This window comes from Notechis scutatus, chromosome 1, assembly GCF_049901735.1.
Source record: "Notechis scutatus isolate UNSWTSFEM ecotype Mainland chromosome 1, rNotScu1.2, whole genome shotgun sequence".
In the NCBI taxonomy this organism is placed as follows: domain Eukaryota; kingdom Metazoa; phylum Chordata; class Lepidosauria; order Squamata; family Elapidae; genus Notechis; species Notechis scutatus.
The window spans coordinates 243,695,564-243,714,984 of NC_142009.1; the positions used below are offsets into that span (position 1 = coordinate 243,695,564).

A 19,421-nucleotide genomic window follows, 5' to 3' on the forward strand; every position below is an offset into this window, starting at 1 on the left:
GTGTAGCCGGATGGATTTCTTCATTTCTCTCTTTCTCCTTAATCACAAACACCATCAATATTAGATGCTGTGTGACTACTTCACTGGCTTCTGTAAGGATATGAATATTCATTTGCTCATATATTGTACTGATAACTGCTGTGAATGGTGTACGAACATTTAAACTCTGTAAATCTTAGGAGTTGATTTTATTAAAGTTTTGGTCATAGCCTGGATACAAACTTTTAATATGATGCCTATCTCTGCATAGTTGCATCTTAAGTACGGATTTACTCACTCTACTGAATTTATATTATTTTTTTCGTTTAGCCCTGTCCCCTTCCAATCCTTAAAGAATGCTTGCAATAACAAGATACCACAATGAGAGTGAATAAAATATTAAAAATATGGTAAAAGGCAATATGCTAAAATATAGCATCGAGCCCTGAAAGTAAATCTTCCTAAAATTCCCAAGGAACCTGATGATGTACAGGTCTGGAAGAGGGAATCTTATAAACCCAAGGCAATTGGAGAAACTTTCCAAACTTATTTTAAAAGTTTGGAAAAAGAATTCTATTGCTTCAGATTCAGGATAGCGAGTCCATTTCTGTGTATTTTATCAATATCAAATAAAGGCCTATAATTAGAAAAGAGACATGTTAATGTCAAAATAGTAGGTTAACCCATTCTTCCATATATGGAAAGTTCTTTTTAACCAACCTTAGGGACAAAAAGACAATCCTCTTTTGGATTGGCTACAAAGGCTACAGAATTGCGTGCAATCTGAATATATAAATCTTATCTAATGTCCTTCTTTCTCAGTTTCCTGTGCTGTGTCTTTGCACTTTGGTAGAAGCCCAGAAATATATACTGGAAAAGAACATCAGATAAAATGTATTGAGCATTATACTTGCCCATTATACATCCCATATCTTAAAATGACTAACTCACATGTGTTGTTATGGGTAAAAATTGAACAAGTGATGCTTTGTCTGCCATCTTGAGGTTCTGAAGGAAAAGCGGAATTAAAATAAATCTATTAATAAATAAAATAAAGTAGATGAGGGTATATTGCACTGTGTAAGTAAACTACTCTATTTGCTGATCTTTTTCCCCTTGTGACATTAGGATTTCTTGCTGTCCCCAACCTGAAAATAATTTAAATTCAATAAATCGATTCTCTTAAATAGCAGTGCAACTGAAACACATAGTAACATAGCTTTAAAACTGTTTATTTATTTCAGGTTATATAACTCTGACCAACAAACAGATATAATCACATATCTAAAACTTAGAAACCGTGATACAATGCCAAACATATAATTCAAAACAAGTACAGTAGCTGAGAGTAAAAAGCAATGTAATACAATAAAACATTAATCTTTTAGGACAACAATGATAACACAATGAAGTCAAATAATAGCAATCATAATTATGGTTATTGTGTTTGTATTGTAGAGGCAGTACACTTTCTACTCAAAACACACCAAGCATAGGATAACAATAGAAAATGAAAGTAATGCTAAAAATAAAGCAAACAGGGGCCGCTGAAAGAGAAATATAATTTTGCAGAGGTAATAAATACATATGTAGTTTCCAGTTCCAGAAGAAGCTTTTTCCAACAGTGAAGTTGTAGTTAAATGATGCATACAGTATAAACACACTCCAAAAAGTCTGCTTTGGATAGAGAGTTCCAAAGAGGTCAACATGACTGAGTTGCAACAACTTCACAAACTTATTTCCAAAAATGTAATAGCTTATGTGAATGACCTTGTGAGATCAAGGGATCTCTAGTAAACAGTCAGATAAGAGATGCATGGCCCGCAGCTGCATAATAGGTGGAGAAAGAGGCTCAGAAGGAACCCTTGTGTCAAAGTTCTCAGGCTGAAAAGGAGATGGAGGGGTATTTGTATTTTCAGACTTGCAAGATTCTGTTAATGTAGCCTTACATTAAAGTAAAAAATAGTTAATCTGGTTGTGTTTCCTGTCTGGTATACCTTGGAAGGCTGACAAAGAATAAGATGATTTAAAATGGGGCTGCCCCTGCTGACCTGAAAGAGAAGGCCCTTTGTTCTAATCTGCTCCTGATTAAAGTGGCCATTACCTGATAGGCAGTTTAAAAATGTAAATCAATAAAATGCGTGATGACTTAACCAGGTATTCCTGACTATGCTTTAAAGATTGGGTTAGTGAATAATATCTTTGAAACCTTCTTATGGTGTTTTAGTTAACTCATGGAAGAGTACGATTCAGTGTAGCAAAGCCTAAACACCTTGGAATTTATCAAGAAGACTTAGTTCTCGCTGAATAATATTGAATTTCAATATCTCTATTTTATTTAATAGAAATTTTATTTCCAACAGATTGCAAGACAACAGCAGCAACTTCTGCAGCAGCAACACAAAATCAATCTCCTGCAGCAGCAAATCCAGGTCAGTATGTTTTATTGCTCTCTGCTGATTATTCTTAAATTCTATTTAGAGGGAGGGGAAGTTTTAAAATAAAATTGCTTTTACTCTACTAATCTAGCAAAGCTTCCAAAGGTCTCCTATTTTTTAAAAAAGGTGAAAAATATTTCGATGGAAGCTATATTTTCTAATAAACAGCTTTTGTTTGAAGGATAGCTATTCATTTTAAATTTGACCATTTAATGCTAAGGTAAACAGATAGCTTAACATGTGCTCCAGAGGAAAAATAGTGATTCAGTTGTTTATGGATCACTTTATTATAGTGAAGATGTAACAGCTTTCCATTGATAAGAATTATTACAGAAATCATTTATAGCTCTTGCTGGGTAGGTATACAGTAAGTGTTACGGGCAGGAGGTTTTGGTAGGTGGCAGATGTTATTGTATATGTGCCATGAGCACCAATTCCAGTTTTAATTTTGTATGGAGGAAGAAATAACATTCATTATAATCCCTTCTTGAATGTATCCAAAGATAAACAATATAAAAGGTAAATATTATTTTAGTGAATAACTGTTGTGGTTATTTCTTTTTCTTTTATAAACGTGTCACATCATGGCTATTGAAAGTTACCACTGCCAATAAACCTTTTAATAATAATAATAATAATCATAACAAAAAAACTTCCTATTGCATAGGATTATGCATTGTGAGTGAAGATGTTGGATTGAGGAGCTCTTTGGCCTGATTCCACAGGATTTTTATGTTTTTGTGAAAAAAGTTCCAGTCTAAATTTTGTATTTGCTTTTATGTCTGAGAATTGCTACTTTACTCTAAAATGGTACAATCCTGGAAAGATGGTTGCTCGTGCAGTTTTTGAATACCTTGTTCAGTTCTAACACCTGCTTTATTATGGGAGGATGAATGGATTCTTCTTGTTCAGATGGATTTTTTTGTAGTCCAAGAAATTGCTGAACTGAGAGTAAAAAAATCTGCCTACAATTTGCATAGTTAGTTGGATACTATTGCTGGCATCATAATTTGCTTTCTGGTAGTCATTCTAAGGCAAAGAACAATTTTCTTCCAATGGCCACTACATTACAGAAAGTTATAAATAGGTAATGTTGTCTTCTTTTTGCCTTTTCTGCACTGTTACTTCCTACCATTGCAGGTAGTCCTTGACCTATGACCTATGACCACAGTGGAGCCCAAAATGTCCATTGCTAAGCACGACAGTTATCAAGTGAGTCTTGCCCCATTTTGCAACCTTCCTTGGTACAGTTGTTAAATGAATCATTGCAGTTGCTTAGTAACATGGTTGTTAAATGAATCTGGCTTCCCCATTGACCTTGTTTGTTAGAAGGTTGCAAAAGGTGATCACATGACCCTGGGACACCTCAAACCATCATAAATATATGTCAGTCATCAAGCATCCAAATTTTGATCACATGACCATGGGGATACTGCAATGGTTGTAGGTGTGAAAAATGGCCATAAGTTACTTTATTCAGTGCCATTGTAATTTTGAACAGTCATTAGGTGAATAGTTGTAAGTCAAGGACTACCCGTAGTTGATTCCCCATATTCTGTATTTGCAAAGGTTCACAGATATGTCACTAGGACCAAGTGGCAGTTCCTCTTCCTAAAAACAACTAAATTGCCTCTACTCTGTCTTCTTCTAACCTCCCCCCCCACCCCACTAAGTTATGAAGTTTAGCCACTGCCAAACATATTGTCACTTTATGCCATTTCAGTTGTTGAGGGCCTGTTTAGAATAAGAAGCTTCTGTGGATTGCCTCTCTCTCTTGTGTGCATTGGGAAAACTCATTAAAGGATTTCAAGCAGGTTAAGCATTTCTCCTCCATGTTATGTTTGCCAGTATTCTGGTGGTTGTTTCATCTTTTCCTGGAGCATCATGCAAGAAATTGCTTTAGCTGGTATCAAAGCTGCTGGGTCAGTGCCATATCAAGCATGCAAACAAGTTTAAAAGAACGGCTGCCATACTTTTGTGTGGTTAGAGTTGTAGTATGAGACTTATATTTTATGTATTGTTTGTAATTTTCAAAAAATATTAAACACTGATGTTTAAGCAGCTCATTACAACTGACATGTGGAACTTTTGCCTTTTTAAACATCTGTTTCCTTAAATTTGCATAAGGAAAATAGAAATAACTTCAAAAATAGAAGCTCTACCCAGCAAAGAGTCAGTTGTCCCCAGTACTTAAGTCATAATGCTTGAGTACTTCATATATTTTAGGACCATGCTTCCAATGGATACATTTTAGGAATATACAAAGAGATAAACATTCATCAAAAGACAGTGTTTATACTTATTGCTTAAATAGGTAGCAACATTATTGTATAGCCGAATGAACTTTAAATAAAAAGAAAATCAGTGATCCTTTCACTCTGTCTTGTCAGAATGGTCTTGAAAAAGCACATTTAAATTTCCTATCTGCATCTGAAGCTAGTCATACAGTTGTTTGGATGCCTGGAGCATGTGACTACTTGTATTTCAGTATTCCTGGATTTAAAGGTGCACCTATTTTATTAAGTATTCTTACATTGCACTACATAAGTAAATAACTGCTGCCAAAAGTTTATTTACATAGCACATAAATTTGTCAGCTGGCAAAATATGTAGGTCATTAAAAAAACAATTAAAGCAAATGTAAGAAGCTGTTACTGGTATTTTAGCCTTCAAAAGTTTTAGACATAATTTAGGAATGAGAAATCAACCAGAGTGAAAATGAAAGATGTGTCCCATGGAGATTTTTATTCAGTAGGTAATAAGCTAAAGAAAGTCACACAAATTGATGCCATCCTGAAATTAATATAATTTCATAACAGCTTTATTTCTTGGGATTTAGACTATAATTAAAGATGACAATATAAAATATTTATTGAAAATTATAAGGGAACAGTCAAATTTCAACACAATTCAGAAATATGCACTATCAAAAATGTTTCTGATTCTTGGCTCTGCCCGTGGACCAAACATTTGCAAATTACTTTCTGAATTAAAATCTGCCTGATGAGCATTGGTGCTGGCAAAGAAAGCCACTAGCCTTTTTCAAATGTTAATTCTGGATTTCTGCCCTGTGGTTCATACTTTTTGTTTAGGTAGATAGAGCCTGTCCTGCTCAAGTCAATTGTTTATTAATGGTTTGGACCCTGTTGTGACATGGATGTGAGGGATGACAGAGGGAGGAGTCAATCACTTGCAGCGTACTTGTGGTTTTTGCTACCTCTCTCTTGTCTCTCTAATTCTAAACCCAATTGAAGAATTTGAATTGGATCAAGGACGTTTTTATTTCAGGAGGATCTTGTGAGTTAAGGTTCTAGTGATGGAGGCATTTTGTTGAAGCTCTGCAGGGACAAGCACGAGATCCTGAGCAGGAGTGAGCCAATTTAATGTGTCAGCAGATCAGGGACAATATCTGTAGGAATTAGTTAGGCAACTCAATCAAAGGGATGAATCCTTAGAAGGTTGGAGAGAGAGAGAAAAGGTTCTGTGTATCTTATTTCCCCCATGGTTGGTTGGTTTCTGTAGATACCACGATTTGTATTCAACCTTGTGTTTGTTCATGTTCAGATAAGGTGACACGGATGTGTTTATCTAAAACATTGCAATGTAATTTTCACTAATAGTGTAATTTTCACTATTTCCACTTTTTCATTGTTTTGCCTTTGCCTTTCTTTGTCTTCCATTGCACTGGGACAAAAGTTTTTGTTTCCAGAGCAAGTAGCTTCTGCTTTTGTTTAGGTCTGGAGCTTGGACCTTTGAGGCTCTGCTTTTGCTTTTGCTCCGGGCCAATCAGCAAAGCATCAAAGTTTTCTGGAGGTTCAATTTATACCATATTACTTTTTGCATGCATGCAACTAAATTATATTGTATCGTCAAAGTTATTTGGTTGCTTCAGGTGAGTTACATTTTGGCCACGACAACCGAGAGAAGCCCATGCTCCCAGTACCCCCTCATCCAACTGCATCCAAAGCAGGGGTAGTACAACTGGCAAGAATACAATTCCATTCTCCCCTCTTTATGGCTTTAATTTCCTATCCTACATTATATAAAGTGTATTAATTTTTAACTAGATCCATCTAATTACTACTGTAGCCGTCATGTTGAAGTATCATTATGTGGAAGAAATTTGAGAGGTTTTCATTTTTAAAAATTAAGACACCAGTATGATATTATAGTCATACATAAATAAAAAATCCTATACATTAAGGTCTACCTTTTATTTTTAATCAGTGATAAGAGCAGTGATATTCTCATATTCATTTTTATAAGCAATAGATGAAAACTAATCAAGGAGAGAACCAACCTAGAATTAAGGAGAAATTTCATGACCGAACAATTAATCAGTGGAACAACTTCTAGCAGAAGTTGTGGGTGCTCCAACACTGGATGTTTTTAAAGAAGATTGAACAACCATTTGTTTGAAATGGTATAGGGTTTTCAGCTTGAGCATGGAATTGGACTAGAAGACCTCCAAGGTCCCTTATAACTCTATTATACCATTAGTCTTTTATTCAGATTTCTATCATCTACATCAGGGGAGTCAAACTCCTGGCCTGCGGGCTGGGTGCGTCATGTACTGGCCATACCCACACCCAGTTTAGCGAAGGGGAAAAAAGGCTCGGTACGTCATGTGACGCTGCTGTGATAACATGAATTTGACACTCCTGACCTACATTCACTTTGAAGAGTCATCCAGATATTAAAATTTCAGGCAGGACAGTGAAGGACATACTTTTAAATTCTTTTTAAATTCTTCAATCCCAAATATGTTCAGATATTAATATTAGGATCAACATCTTAAACATTCATGGCTAACCCAAATCTTTAAAATTGGCATCAGCAGCACAATGCTTCTCCATCTATTATCTGGTTAATATTCTGGACTGGTTAAATCTTCAGTAGTGTCTTCAGAGAAAATAAAATATAATTCATCAAAAACTTACATGAATGACCAGTTTCTATAAGAGTTTCAATTCTTTTGTCTCTTGGCTGCAGGCACTTCAGCTCATTTATTTCTTTATCTGGCAGTTAGTTTTGCTTTATTCAGTGACACTGTTTTTGCTCACTAAAACTTTTCCTTTTAAATTGCCACTAGAGTCCATTTTCCTGTTCTAATGTTTTTGCTGTGTCACTTAATATCAGCAAGCTTAGACAGTTTCATTTTGTTAAAATGGATGAGCATGATAGTAAACAGAGGTGCAGCAATTTGAAAAACGACTACTGCTTAACTGTCCTTGTTGTGAATAGTTGGTATTATATTTAAAGCCTATGAGGCTGATCCCTCAAATGCCTTCCTTTATCTATGCTTAACTAAAAAAAATTGCGACACCTTGTGAGCCAAGTAAGGACTATATCTTTATGTGACCTTCAGGTCTTAAGACCTGGAATAATTCAGCATTAACTTTTGTGCCCCCTACAGTGATTATGGCGATGATGGCTAACATAACAATGATGGGAAAATATTCAATATAGCAATAATAAATAAGTATATCACTGATCTCCTGTTTAAGAACTGAAGCCTTCATTGATTGCCTTTTGGAAATGGATTGTAAATGTTTGGTTTGAGTTTGCTCAAGGGACCCTGCCATGAATGTAATTCATATTATGCTGCAATTCTTCTTATTTATGTTCTTATTTTGGTGGAAGGGGGAGGGGGGTTATCTATGGAGTAATTTGTGCCAGTTGAAAATTGGCTCCAGATCTGCCTGATCAAATTGGCCCTCTTTCTTGGCTGCCTTTGCACCAGCTTATTTAAAGCCAGAGCGGATCGGGTTGTTTCTTTTGCTACATTGAAGTTTGTCACTTGCTGGTTCTCTGCTCTCTCTTACTTCTTGCAGGCTCAAGCAAGCCGTTCCTTTTAAGCTAGTTGCTTATATTTTTTTAAAAAGGGAGAATTTTGGCACTTTGCACACAGTCCAATCCACTCCTGAAGAGAAAGGGATATATAAAAAAAAAGTTTGCCAACTTTCCTCCTTTTGCTTTGCCTGAGTTATTATAGGCCTGGGAATAATTGCAAAGATTTGCAATCAGAATACCCGGAATTAATTCTGCCTGCAATTTAAAAGTGCAATTCCTGGAGTCTGCCTGCTTCATTGTTCAGTGCTTTGTTTTCCCATACCCCACTCTCATCATTATAATAATATGCAATAATGATGATTGATACTGTGAAAAGTATTTGGGGGGAAAAAAGTGATTTTCCAGATACCACTATCTTTTTCCCGTTCCAGTGACAATACCTTTAGTCCATCAGATACTTTTATATGCAATACATTGATAGCGGCAAGATGATGTGGATATTTCCATTAGTACTCCTACCACCCACCTTCTTTCATCATATCAATATGGCTATTGTAAGAGTGCTATTTCCCTTTGTTCTTTTCTTAATTGGACTTCCTCTGCAGTAATGCAGTAATTCCTCCTCCTCTGAAGTAATGCAGAAGTGCCACTCTGATGAAATTTTTTTGGGGGGGGAAGTTTCCTATTGGTCAGTAGGAAGAATCGCCAAGGGTCTCAGAAAATTCTCTGCATTTGTCGATGTCTCAATATCAATAATGAAGACAAGATAACTGCATATCAGGTTGAAAACTGGAGAAACTGGAAAAAAGAAAATGGCCTAGGATGAAATTTCCCTTGTTGTAATCTGTATTTAATGCTGACTAGCAAAAAACAAAACACCCCAAGCACTACTGTTCTGGCAGAGAAAAATATATCCACCCAGCTTTTTTTATTTGTTTGTTATTGATCATAAATCTGAACCCTTTCCAGCAAACTGAAAGCAGGACTAAATAATGTTGCTAAAAGCAATTTGATACTTCTGTTGGCATGGGTATATGAAGCAGAGGTTTTCCTGAAAGTAATACAGAAAAAAAACAAAAAACAAAATAGGGCTTACAAGCACAGCAGAAAAGTCTAAGAATAGTCTCCAATAAACCTTTAAAATATAATTGTATCTTCAGTAAGAAACTAGCCAGGAAAAATAAACCCCTGAACTTTATACTTTAACCACTCAGTGCTGTTCTTGATAGCGCATAGCATGCTGATCTGATTTTTTGGGCAGGGAACTTTAAAAAAAATAGAAAAGGCAAATTTAATTATTTCTTTTATCTAATTGAATTAACTTAAAAAGTTATAATAAATAGTCCAAAAACGTGCTTTGGATGCTTAATCTGATTTTCTCAAATAAAACTGTTGAATCCATGATGTCAGATGCTATTGTTTAAATTTAATAAACTCAACAGGGGATTGGACTAGAACAGGGGTCTCCAACCTTGGCCACTTGAAGCCTGGAGGACTTCAACTCTTAGAATTCCCCAGCCAGCTTTGCTGGCTGGGGAATTCTGGAAGTTGAAGTCCTCCAGGCTTCAAGTGGTCAAGGTTGGAGACTCCTGGACTAGAAGACCTCCAAGATTCCTTCCAACTCTGTTATCCTATCCTATCCTATCCTATCCTATCCTATCCTATCCTATCCTATCCTATCCTATCCTATCCCATCCCATCCCATCCCATCCCATCCCATCCCATCCCATCCCATCCCATCCCAAACAGCAAATTATTAATTTTATAAAGTTGTCACCTTATTTTGCCAGGATCCAAAATTAATTCTTGAGAAATTATCAAATTGGGCTTTAGATTATGGGATAGTAATTAACATATCGTGGTTCTACTTCATTTATTATAGTTATTGCTGGGAAGATTGAAAACAAAAGTCATGAAACCAATCTAAACCATGGTTTGTTTCTTAATTTGGAAACAAAAATTGTGATTGGTTTAGTAATGGGTAGAAAGCACCATGACATTCTCATGGCCATGTTGCTCTGTGTATGTTGCCACTATTATTTTACACTGTGTATATATTTAATCTATAACATTTGCTAATGTCAGCTGTAATGATTGTCATCAATTTTAGATTATTTTAAAATGGTACTGGACAAGTTTTATCTTCTGCCTATCAGTAGCTGCTAAGTCTTTCTCCTTCAAAAAATTGAGGTGATGTTCTTCAAATGCTAGTTGCTATGTGGCAACAGTAAAGCTATCATAATTCTATCCATGTTTGCAAACTTCTGAAAGAACAGGCCACTAGATTGCCTTGTGGTCAAATCCAGCAGGCTGTTGTTTTCTTAGGAGGACCTAGCTAAACCACCAGAGATCTCTACTTTTTTTAAAATAACAACCCACTTGTTACCTTTTCTGTTTTGAGATTTTATAGGTTATTTAATTTGAATGGAGGTAACTGCCTACAGTTGGCTTTGAATCACCAGATACAAGGGAAGGGAGAAGACTTGAAACTCAGACATATAACACCAAATAGTGGGTTGGTATTATGTCTCAATCACCTTATTATCACAGTCTAGGTTTTGTCTCCTTAGGAAACCACTAAAGACTTTCTTAAATGGTTTGATTATGCATGTTATTTAAAGTGTTCTAAATAATAGGAACAGAATTGGGCAGAAATGTGGTCTTATTTCAATAAATTGCTTTGTTTCTCAAAATTTAAACAGTCTGTTTAGCCGAACCAAAAAAAAAAAGGCTTTCAGTATCTCTTACATATGACTCCTCTAATTATAGACCAGTAAATGGTAGGCAAGCATATGTTAGCAACATGAGCAGCAGTCTATGAAATGAGCTACAAGTTAATAAAATCATCTTGTGGTTGTGTTGGCCAAATGTTAGCACACATATTTCAGAAAGCAATATTTCAACAAGCTTGAAGAATAGGGCTCTGGCACACTGAACACGATCTGATGTGTGGAAAATAGATAAACCTACAGCAAACACTTAGGTTTGTGGTGGGGGAGGAAGTGAAGAATGTTGGGGGAGTATGTTTGTTTTTCTCCCACTCTTTAAGGCTGTGAGTGATGACCTCATTACCTATATTGCTCAGACTAACCTGTACTGGATTTCCCAGTGCGCTTGATTCCTGAAAGTACACCACTGGAGTATATCAAATGGTAAATATCCATTTTCTCCCTTCAGTTAGTGTTGTAGGACTGTTTCTTATTAGACGACCAAACCAGAGTAATTCAGGACAATAGAGAAAAAAAAGTTCTACCTTACCACTGAGAAATCAGCAGAAATGTAGTTGTATTATGTGTTGATTAGTTAGTCACAATAGGCTGAAGCAAACTATGATATGAATCATACCAAAAACCTTAAGGATCTGGGCAAATAATGAGGTAGTGTCTTTCTAAACTAAAAACATGCAAAGAAAGTTGAAAATATAATCAGTTGGCCAATCTGTGTGACTGGATCCTGTAGGCATTTGATCTACTAGATTCTAATCTTGCTAAGTATAATTTATTAAATTTATGAGTTGCCTCAAAGGTTTAATTGATATCAGGCTTCTCTTGACAACACTAAAACTGAAAACAGACACAGGTATTTTGAGGCAGGTCCAATAAGTAGGCTTCTTGTAAAAAACACAAACCTAATATAACCATTACTAAAGAATTCCAGTTATTGCTATGTATCAAATATAATCAAGGTTCAAATTTTTCTCTGGCCCATGATGTGCAATAAGTTCTTATCTGTACCCAGTCAGTGTAACATACTAGTCTAGTTTTAGGCTGTTTGCTTCTAACCTTCTTAGAGCTAGCTCTCACGACTAATTTATGGTACTGTACACTTTATTTTCTGAATACAGAGAATAGGTTAATTTAGAAGCTAAGTTATATCAACCCCATCCGTATATCCCAAAGTACTAATTGGCAAATGGAGTAAAGAGTAATATGCTCTGACTTTTATTCTTATTACAACTATCAATGCAAAATGATATGTGAACCAGTTACAATCTTCTTATATTTAGTTCAATACTTCAAAACAATATTTATAAATAATCCATACTAAAACATTGAACTACAAAATAGCATAGGAGATGATATTTGTAAAAATATTTCCATATTATATGTCAGTGAAGGACAGGTTGTGATTCCAAACATATTTATGATTATGGCCAACTAGTTACCCTGTTTCTCCAACAATACGGCCTCCCCCAATAGGAAGTCCCAGCATGTTTTATAGGCATGAAATGAAATTAAGCCCCTCCCCCCAAATTAAGGCCTATATTAAAACATGCGAAATGGGGGGAATGGTGGGGGGGCTTGCCATTAGGAAGTACTTTTGTTGCACACCTGGATATGGTGCTCCCTGCATTGACCCCGATACGAAGTGCCCCACCAACACCGAGGTCAACATCCAAGCCGTCGCTGCCCGCCCGAAGATGCAAGGGGGGGAAAATTAAGTCACCCCCGAAAAGACAGCCTAGCCATTTTTTCGGGGCTCAAAAAAAAAAAAAAAAAGACCCGGCCTTATTATATGAGAAACATGGTAGTTTTTTTTAGTGGGAGGTGGTTATTTAGTGTTTAAAAGAAAAGAATACACAGAGGTTAAAAAGAAGAAAAGAAATGGAACTAGTACCTTGAGTTTTTGCCTAAGGAGAAATTCTGTCATGGATATTCTTTCAGGATTGTATTAAGACAAATGTCTTAATAATATTTAGACACAGTGTCACATCTTGGCTTTTTGCTTGCTCTATGTTCTATGTGTATAGAATATTTCTTTGATCAGTAATCACACAGTCATTGAGTTTGAATAATAGTTTTCTTTGCAATGTCGTTTCCAGGCAATAGTAAATAAAGGAATAGTTAGGGCTATGTTATAATAACTTGATTTATGGGAGATACAGGTATACAAGTAATACTAGTTCACCTGTCCTTTTGAAATGTAGATATTTAGTTAATAAATAAATAAACAGAAGGCAACCCCATTTTAAAAATAATATGTTAAAACAATTAGAAAAAATAGGTATGCTTTTTAAGTTATAGAAGTAATTTCTTTAATTCACTGGAGAACAATCTTTGACAAGGGAATAGGAATCAAAATAATTTACAATTCTACACAAGTATTTTATATTGAGAAATATTTACTGTCAATGGAAGTAAGGAAGAAATCTACATATTTATCAAATGAACTTTTAGAACTGATAGAGTACTATATTAATGTATTGGTATAAATTTGTATATTTCCCAAATTATTTAAAAATACTATGTTAATTTATGTTTAGTTAAAATTAAACTATAGATGAATTAATACTGAAAAACAGCAGTAACAATTTATTTAAAACATTCAAAAAAGATAAAGAAAAAGATCCAGATGTTTCAAAGTTTAGAAGCAGCATAGGAAAAACACATTCCTACTTTCTTGGCTAACAGAACTATATAAGAACATCTTTAAGAGTCTGATGAAATAGCCTTACAAATTTGTAATAAGACCAAAATTCCTACAGTCCTTAATGAATCAGGAGGTACCTTTCCTGAAGACTATTGTAATCATGGCAGTCCAAAGGCTTTCACCAGATGTCTTACACAGTAGAAAAATATCGTATTATATTGTGACTTTTCATGTGTTTTTAAAATTGAAAAATCCATAGCTTCCCCTCCCCCCTTTATTTTTGTTTTGGCACATGCTTATTTCTGATCTTATTTCTAATCAACTACTGCAATAGTCTTTTCAACACATTACTCTATGGATCTGGATTGTGGCAATCCTTTGTCAAAATATTAAGACCAGTGTCTTCTGTGATCACAACAGACCAAGAAAAAAGTAAATGCTGAAGACCAAGAACAAAATTGAAACAAAGAACTGGTGACTTAAAGAAAGCTATCTTTGAGTTGAGGTCATACCATTTTCCATTTTTTCTATTTGAGCTTTTTAATAACAATAAAAAATCATGGTAGACTTGGATTCTTGATGCTGTTACTCTTATGAATTCACAGCTTGTTTAAAATAGCTAAATCTTTCCTATAAATCTTGCATAGACCATCTTCCGTAAATCAAGCATTTGCACAGCTTGTGTAAATTATGCCTACACTGAGATTTTAAGATGTTAAACAGTGTGCATACCATACTTGAGGGATGGGAAATAAAAAGTGATATACTGTGCGACACGTGATATAACACAGCAGAACATCTTTTCAGGTCCAAAGGGATGTATTGACATCACCAAACTAAAATCCTTACAATTCCACAAAATGCTTTACTGAGGTTTGCTTTGTTGCTGTTATGAGAAAAGTATGTAATGGTTTATTATGAATGCCCTGTTTATGTCAGGCTGCACAAAATATGATCTGAAAGATGTATGTAAACCAAATAATAAAACAATTCACTGAAATTGGAGGAGTATGAGATTGATCCAGTAAACACTTTTATTCTGAAACAGATTTGTTCAAAATAAATAACTTTTTGAAAATTAAATATTTATTTAAAAGAAAAGTAGTAATAATTGTTTTAGTTAATATTGATTTATGAACAAAATACATTCACATGTGTTATTTTTAAAATAATAGGCAAGTGGACAAACTAGTAAGGATTGAGGAATACTTCCCTGTATCGGTTTATTTTTCGGTCCTATTTGTTATATTAAATTATGTTTATGTGCCATCAAATTGGTATTGACTTTTAGCGATCTCATTGATAGATTTTCTGAAATATTAAAATCTCTCAATTTTGACTGATGGGTCTATGAAATTCCATAAGCAAAGTTAGAGCCATCTTTATCTATGAAAAAATACTGAAAATAAGTGCTTTATCAAAGGATTTATTTAAAACATCCAGTGAAATTGGGATTCCCTCTTTAAAAGCAAGTTTCAAGCATACCACCATTTTGAGTGGAAGGATTTTTTTTTTTATTGCCAAATTTCATAAGACTATGGGAAAGAGTAATCAAAAGGTTGGCACATTAATTTTAGCATTGCAAGTGATGCTAGAATTTTGAGGGGAAAAAGATTCTTATAGTTTTGCTGAAATATTAAATGGCAGGAAATTATGACATTGTATGTCATGCATCATTGTACCATTGAAACATGTAACACATGACTGCTTTAAAAAATTCATGTTACTTGCGTAGCAGTAGTATTTTTGTGTGCATTTTTTTAAAAAGAGGAGGTTGGAGAATTGCCTGCAATTTTTTTAACTCTTAACTGGTAAGCCATATTTTCCAATTTGAAAGTTAAGTAAAACATTTCCTATCATATTGGTGCCTGTCTACAGTATTGTTGTGAAGTGTAAGGTTGTATCTCAATCTTTTCAATATTGGGAGTTGTAAATATTTATTTTCATTCTTTTTAAATGATACATGATAGATGATTTGGAATTACATTACAATCACTGAGAAATTGTTTTCACTGAATTACTAAAGTTTTCACTGAATTATTCACTGAAGTCTCTGCAACTTCAAAATCCCTTTCGTAGTTCCTTACTGCTGGCTCAGATACTATCAAAAGTTAGGACTTTTGCCTTTGAGCTGCACACTTCATATTTATTGTCCAATCATCTTCTTTGGAAACCTTCTATCTTTTGATGCTGTCGTAGGTTTCTTGCTGTTTTTTCTACCCTTAGAGACATTAACTAACTAGCTTACTCCTAATGCTAGTTCTTTTATAAATAAAGTATATAACATTAAATCCTAAGATAGATATTATAAGGGTCTAATTGTAAGAATGGTCCATTTAATACAGGAATTCGTTCTCTGTATTTTAGCCACTTATATTTCCATAGGATGAGTGTGAACAATCATTTCCTGCCTTTGGGCTGGTGATGAAGGAGCTTGTGGGCCTGATGATGTCATCCCCCTCTATGGTTTTGGGAAGTGTTTTCAGATTTATGTACATATGTTTGTTTATAGTTATATTTTATTTTAGGACACATTCTATAGATTTCATCTGCTCTATAGATTGCATCAAACATTATGAAAACCACACCTCTATTCAGCAATTATGGTTCAGAGGGGATTTCAGAGGTCCAAAAAGATACATGCAGCCACAGGTTGTTCACCCCCATCATAAGAGAACTTACCCCATGACTCAGGAGATTTGCAATTCCTAGCAGGGATTAATTAATGAAGTCTGCAATCAAATGGGAGATCTCAGGACTACAACGGTGTCAAATGTTCTAATTGCCTAATCTGGATAATTCAAAAGTTTGCATGTCTTTATTGCAACAAAGTTATTTTCCAAAAAGAATCTTCTCACAAAAATATTTTGAAAATATGGAACTTTTACCAGATCATTTTATTTTTTCACAGGAACACTTTAGCTGATTAATGACATGGGACTTACCTTTCCAAAAGCCATATTTGTTCTACTTCAGGGAAGTTAATGAAATGTTAATAATTTACTTAATTTAATTTAACTATTTTATTGTTCAATAAAAATAATTATGAATTCAATGGTAAATCACAAGTTTTGAAATTTTCAATCCGATAATAGTAGTAATAATTCAAACAAATCCCAAACGATCTTCTTTCTCTTCAATAATAACAAAGACAACAAAATCAAATCTCCAGATAACCATTGTTACTATTTTCAGATTTTAAATAGAAATCAGCTAATGATGGAACTAACAACAACAACAACAAACTGGTGATTTCCACATATTGCATAAAGTAATATTTTCCTTGATGAATTAAACAAGTACAAAATTATTTATCTGGACACTTAGAAAACTGACAGCATCAGTTGCAGGGAACAGAAGAAATACTTCAAGGAAAGACTTTGGGTGTATATTAATCAGCAGATGAAATGATTTACTGTATTAGGTTTCCTACTCTGCAAAGGGTAAGCATTGCTAACGGAATGAATGGCAGTCTCCAGGAGCTGAATAGCCTTGAGGGACTTTATTAGTTACGTCTTGACAGGCACATGTCTCTGTTAAAAAAGGAGAGCTTAATTTCTCTCATATGTGCACTTTTTCCAAGCCCAACAAAGGCAGTTAAAGGGAAAGCTCCTTACAAGCCTGGAGGAATCCTTCTTAAAGTAAGGGAGATTCCAAAGAGCTAAATTTCTTTTTCTTCTCCTCTCTTTTCCTTCCTGACCCCATGTAGGTTAATTAATACACAATTGCCACTTTTTCTTCACAAGAATATGGTTTAAATGACAACGCTGGGATGGTGGGGGCGGCGGCAGAGAAGGACAATATGGAGTATGTGTAGCAGTGATGATGGGGAGACCACTGTTTTACTTCAAAATCACCATTTTAGGAATTCTGCACATGCATTTTCTTCCAGTTGCAAGTAAACAGGCATGACCATTTTTCAGTCTTTAAGAGACTCCTTCTAAATAAATATAAATCTATATTTATTAAATATAAAGTTATATTTAGTCAGTTGGTATAGCCTAAGTGCTACTTTTTTAAATGGGGAAAAAAACACATTGGGAGGGGCTTTTCCTAAAAACACTGGAGGATAAAATTTAATCCTGTATCATCTGTCCTTTGGTACAGCACTGTTGCAAAAAAAGGGAGTGGGAGATGAAGGCACACACAAAAGCCAATATATTTATCCCATCTGCTCATTCTCTGGCTTTCCTGTACAGAAAGAGTACAAGTTTTATCAACACACCCAAATGACCAGAGATTTGTATTTGCATTTCAGTAAATCAAAGTCCTATTAAGGTTCCCCCATCTCTTAAGTGTAGGAAGATCAGCAACTCGAGGGCAATCCCATCTCTCTCCTCACCCCCTCATATCCTATTTCCTCCCTCCTCATCTTTTAACTGCATCTTGATAGGGATTTCTATTTTTACTCCTTTAAAGATATTTATTGGTTAGGTTTTTTTAATGTTTTAATATGCTGGAAGCCACCCAGAGTTGTTTACTATAAGATAGGCATCAAATAAATTCAATAAACAACTAAAAATAGTTAAACTCAGGGACAACTTAATTTGGGGAGCGGCTTGCATATGCACCCAGTTCAACTTCTTAGTTAATAGACTCTAGGTGATGATCCATTACAGGATGGAAAACCATATCCATGTATTGCCTGGGGATTCTAGCAGCCGAAGATTACATCATTAAAATGTAGTAGCAACATAGCTATTTTTGATCACATCATTTTAATAGATTTTCTATTCTGAAATCAGGGATAAAAATGGAAGCAGAAAGACTGTGGGATACAAAGCCATATTAATTTTTTTGTGTTACAGAAGGAAAGGATTATCAAATAGGTAGGAAATGATCACAATAAAGAAGATACTAATTCAATCAAATGTAACTTTATTTGAGCCCTGGCCATCTCTTTGCCGTAATACCAACCATGTCTTGGATGATAGTCTTCTGAATATATATTATTTTAGTTGTTAAATGTATATTCTCTCTTTCTTCCAAAACTTCATTCATTTTATAGAAAAACCATACTAGATATATTGGGGAGATAGAGACTGTCTGTCTGAAAATCATATCATGCCATCAAAACCCAGTCTTCTCCCTAATCTTAAAAATATTGCCTAAATTTGATCTATCTATCTATCTATCTATCTATCTATCTATCTATCTATCTATCTATCTATCTATCTATCTATCTATCTATCTATCTATCTATCTATCTATCTATCTATCTATCTATCAAATTTATTGGCCTCCCATCTTACCATAAGGAAACTCTCAGTGGCTTAAGGTCATACAAAATATATCTATAGTAAAACATAAAATAAAAGTAAAATCTAAGAACAGATGGGGAGGGCATGGGTGATTTAAGAATGAATCGTTGTATACAATTCTTTCTTAAATCAACAGTTGATGCTATGCATCCCTTTGCTCTGTAAAATATGTCCACCAGCACAGAAAAATGCACATCTACCACTAATGTTTTTCAGGAACTAAGTCTCAATTTCCAGTTTCAGATCCACATAGTAATCATTGTACTTTCTTTGTATGACAAAGCCTATCATGTCTGATGAAGTATAGGTTCCAGATAGAGTTTCAAAGGAGAGATACTAAATTTTGTTTGGGTTTAAATGCAGCTTTTGATAAGTTAAGGAGTCTTATGTCCTGCCTATCAAGGCATTTGGTATTGAAACAAAATCCAGGAAAAATAGTTTAATATGAATTTCTTAAAGATTTTCTAATTAATCCTTCTGAAAATTTATTTCCATTCCCTGGAAGAAAACTTTTGTTACTTTTCATCTCATTAGGAGACAGTTGCGATTCTCATTTGGAAAGGTTAATTCATGATTATTT

At 34.6% G+C, this 19,421-nt stretch overlaps 1 protein-coding gene across 11 annotated transcripts in view; it reads left to right on the forward strand.

Annotated features, from left to right (window-relative positions):
- Positions 1-19,421, forward strand: part of SOX6 (SRY-box transcription factor 6) — a 487,451-nt gene that overhangs the window by 311,773 nt on the left and 156,257 nt on the right. For all 11 annotated transcript variants that reach the window (XM_087950911.1, XM_087950909.1, XM_087950910.1 and 8 more), the window contains one exon: positions 2,343-2,411. In XM_087950911.1, the coding sequence (XP_087807037.1) occupies positions 2,343-2,411 (69 nt within the window). The remainder of the gene's footprint in view (positions 1-2,342; positions 2,412-19,421) is intronic.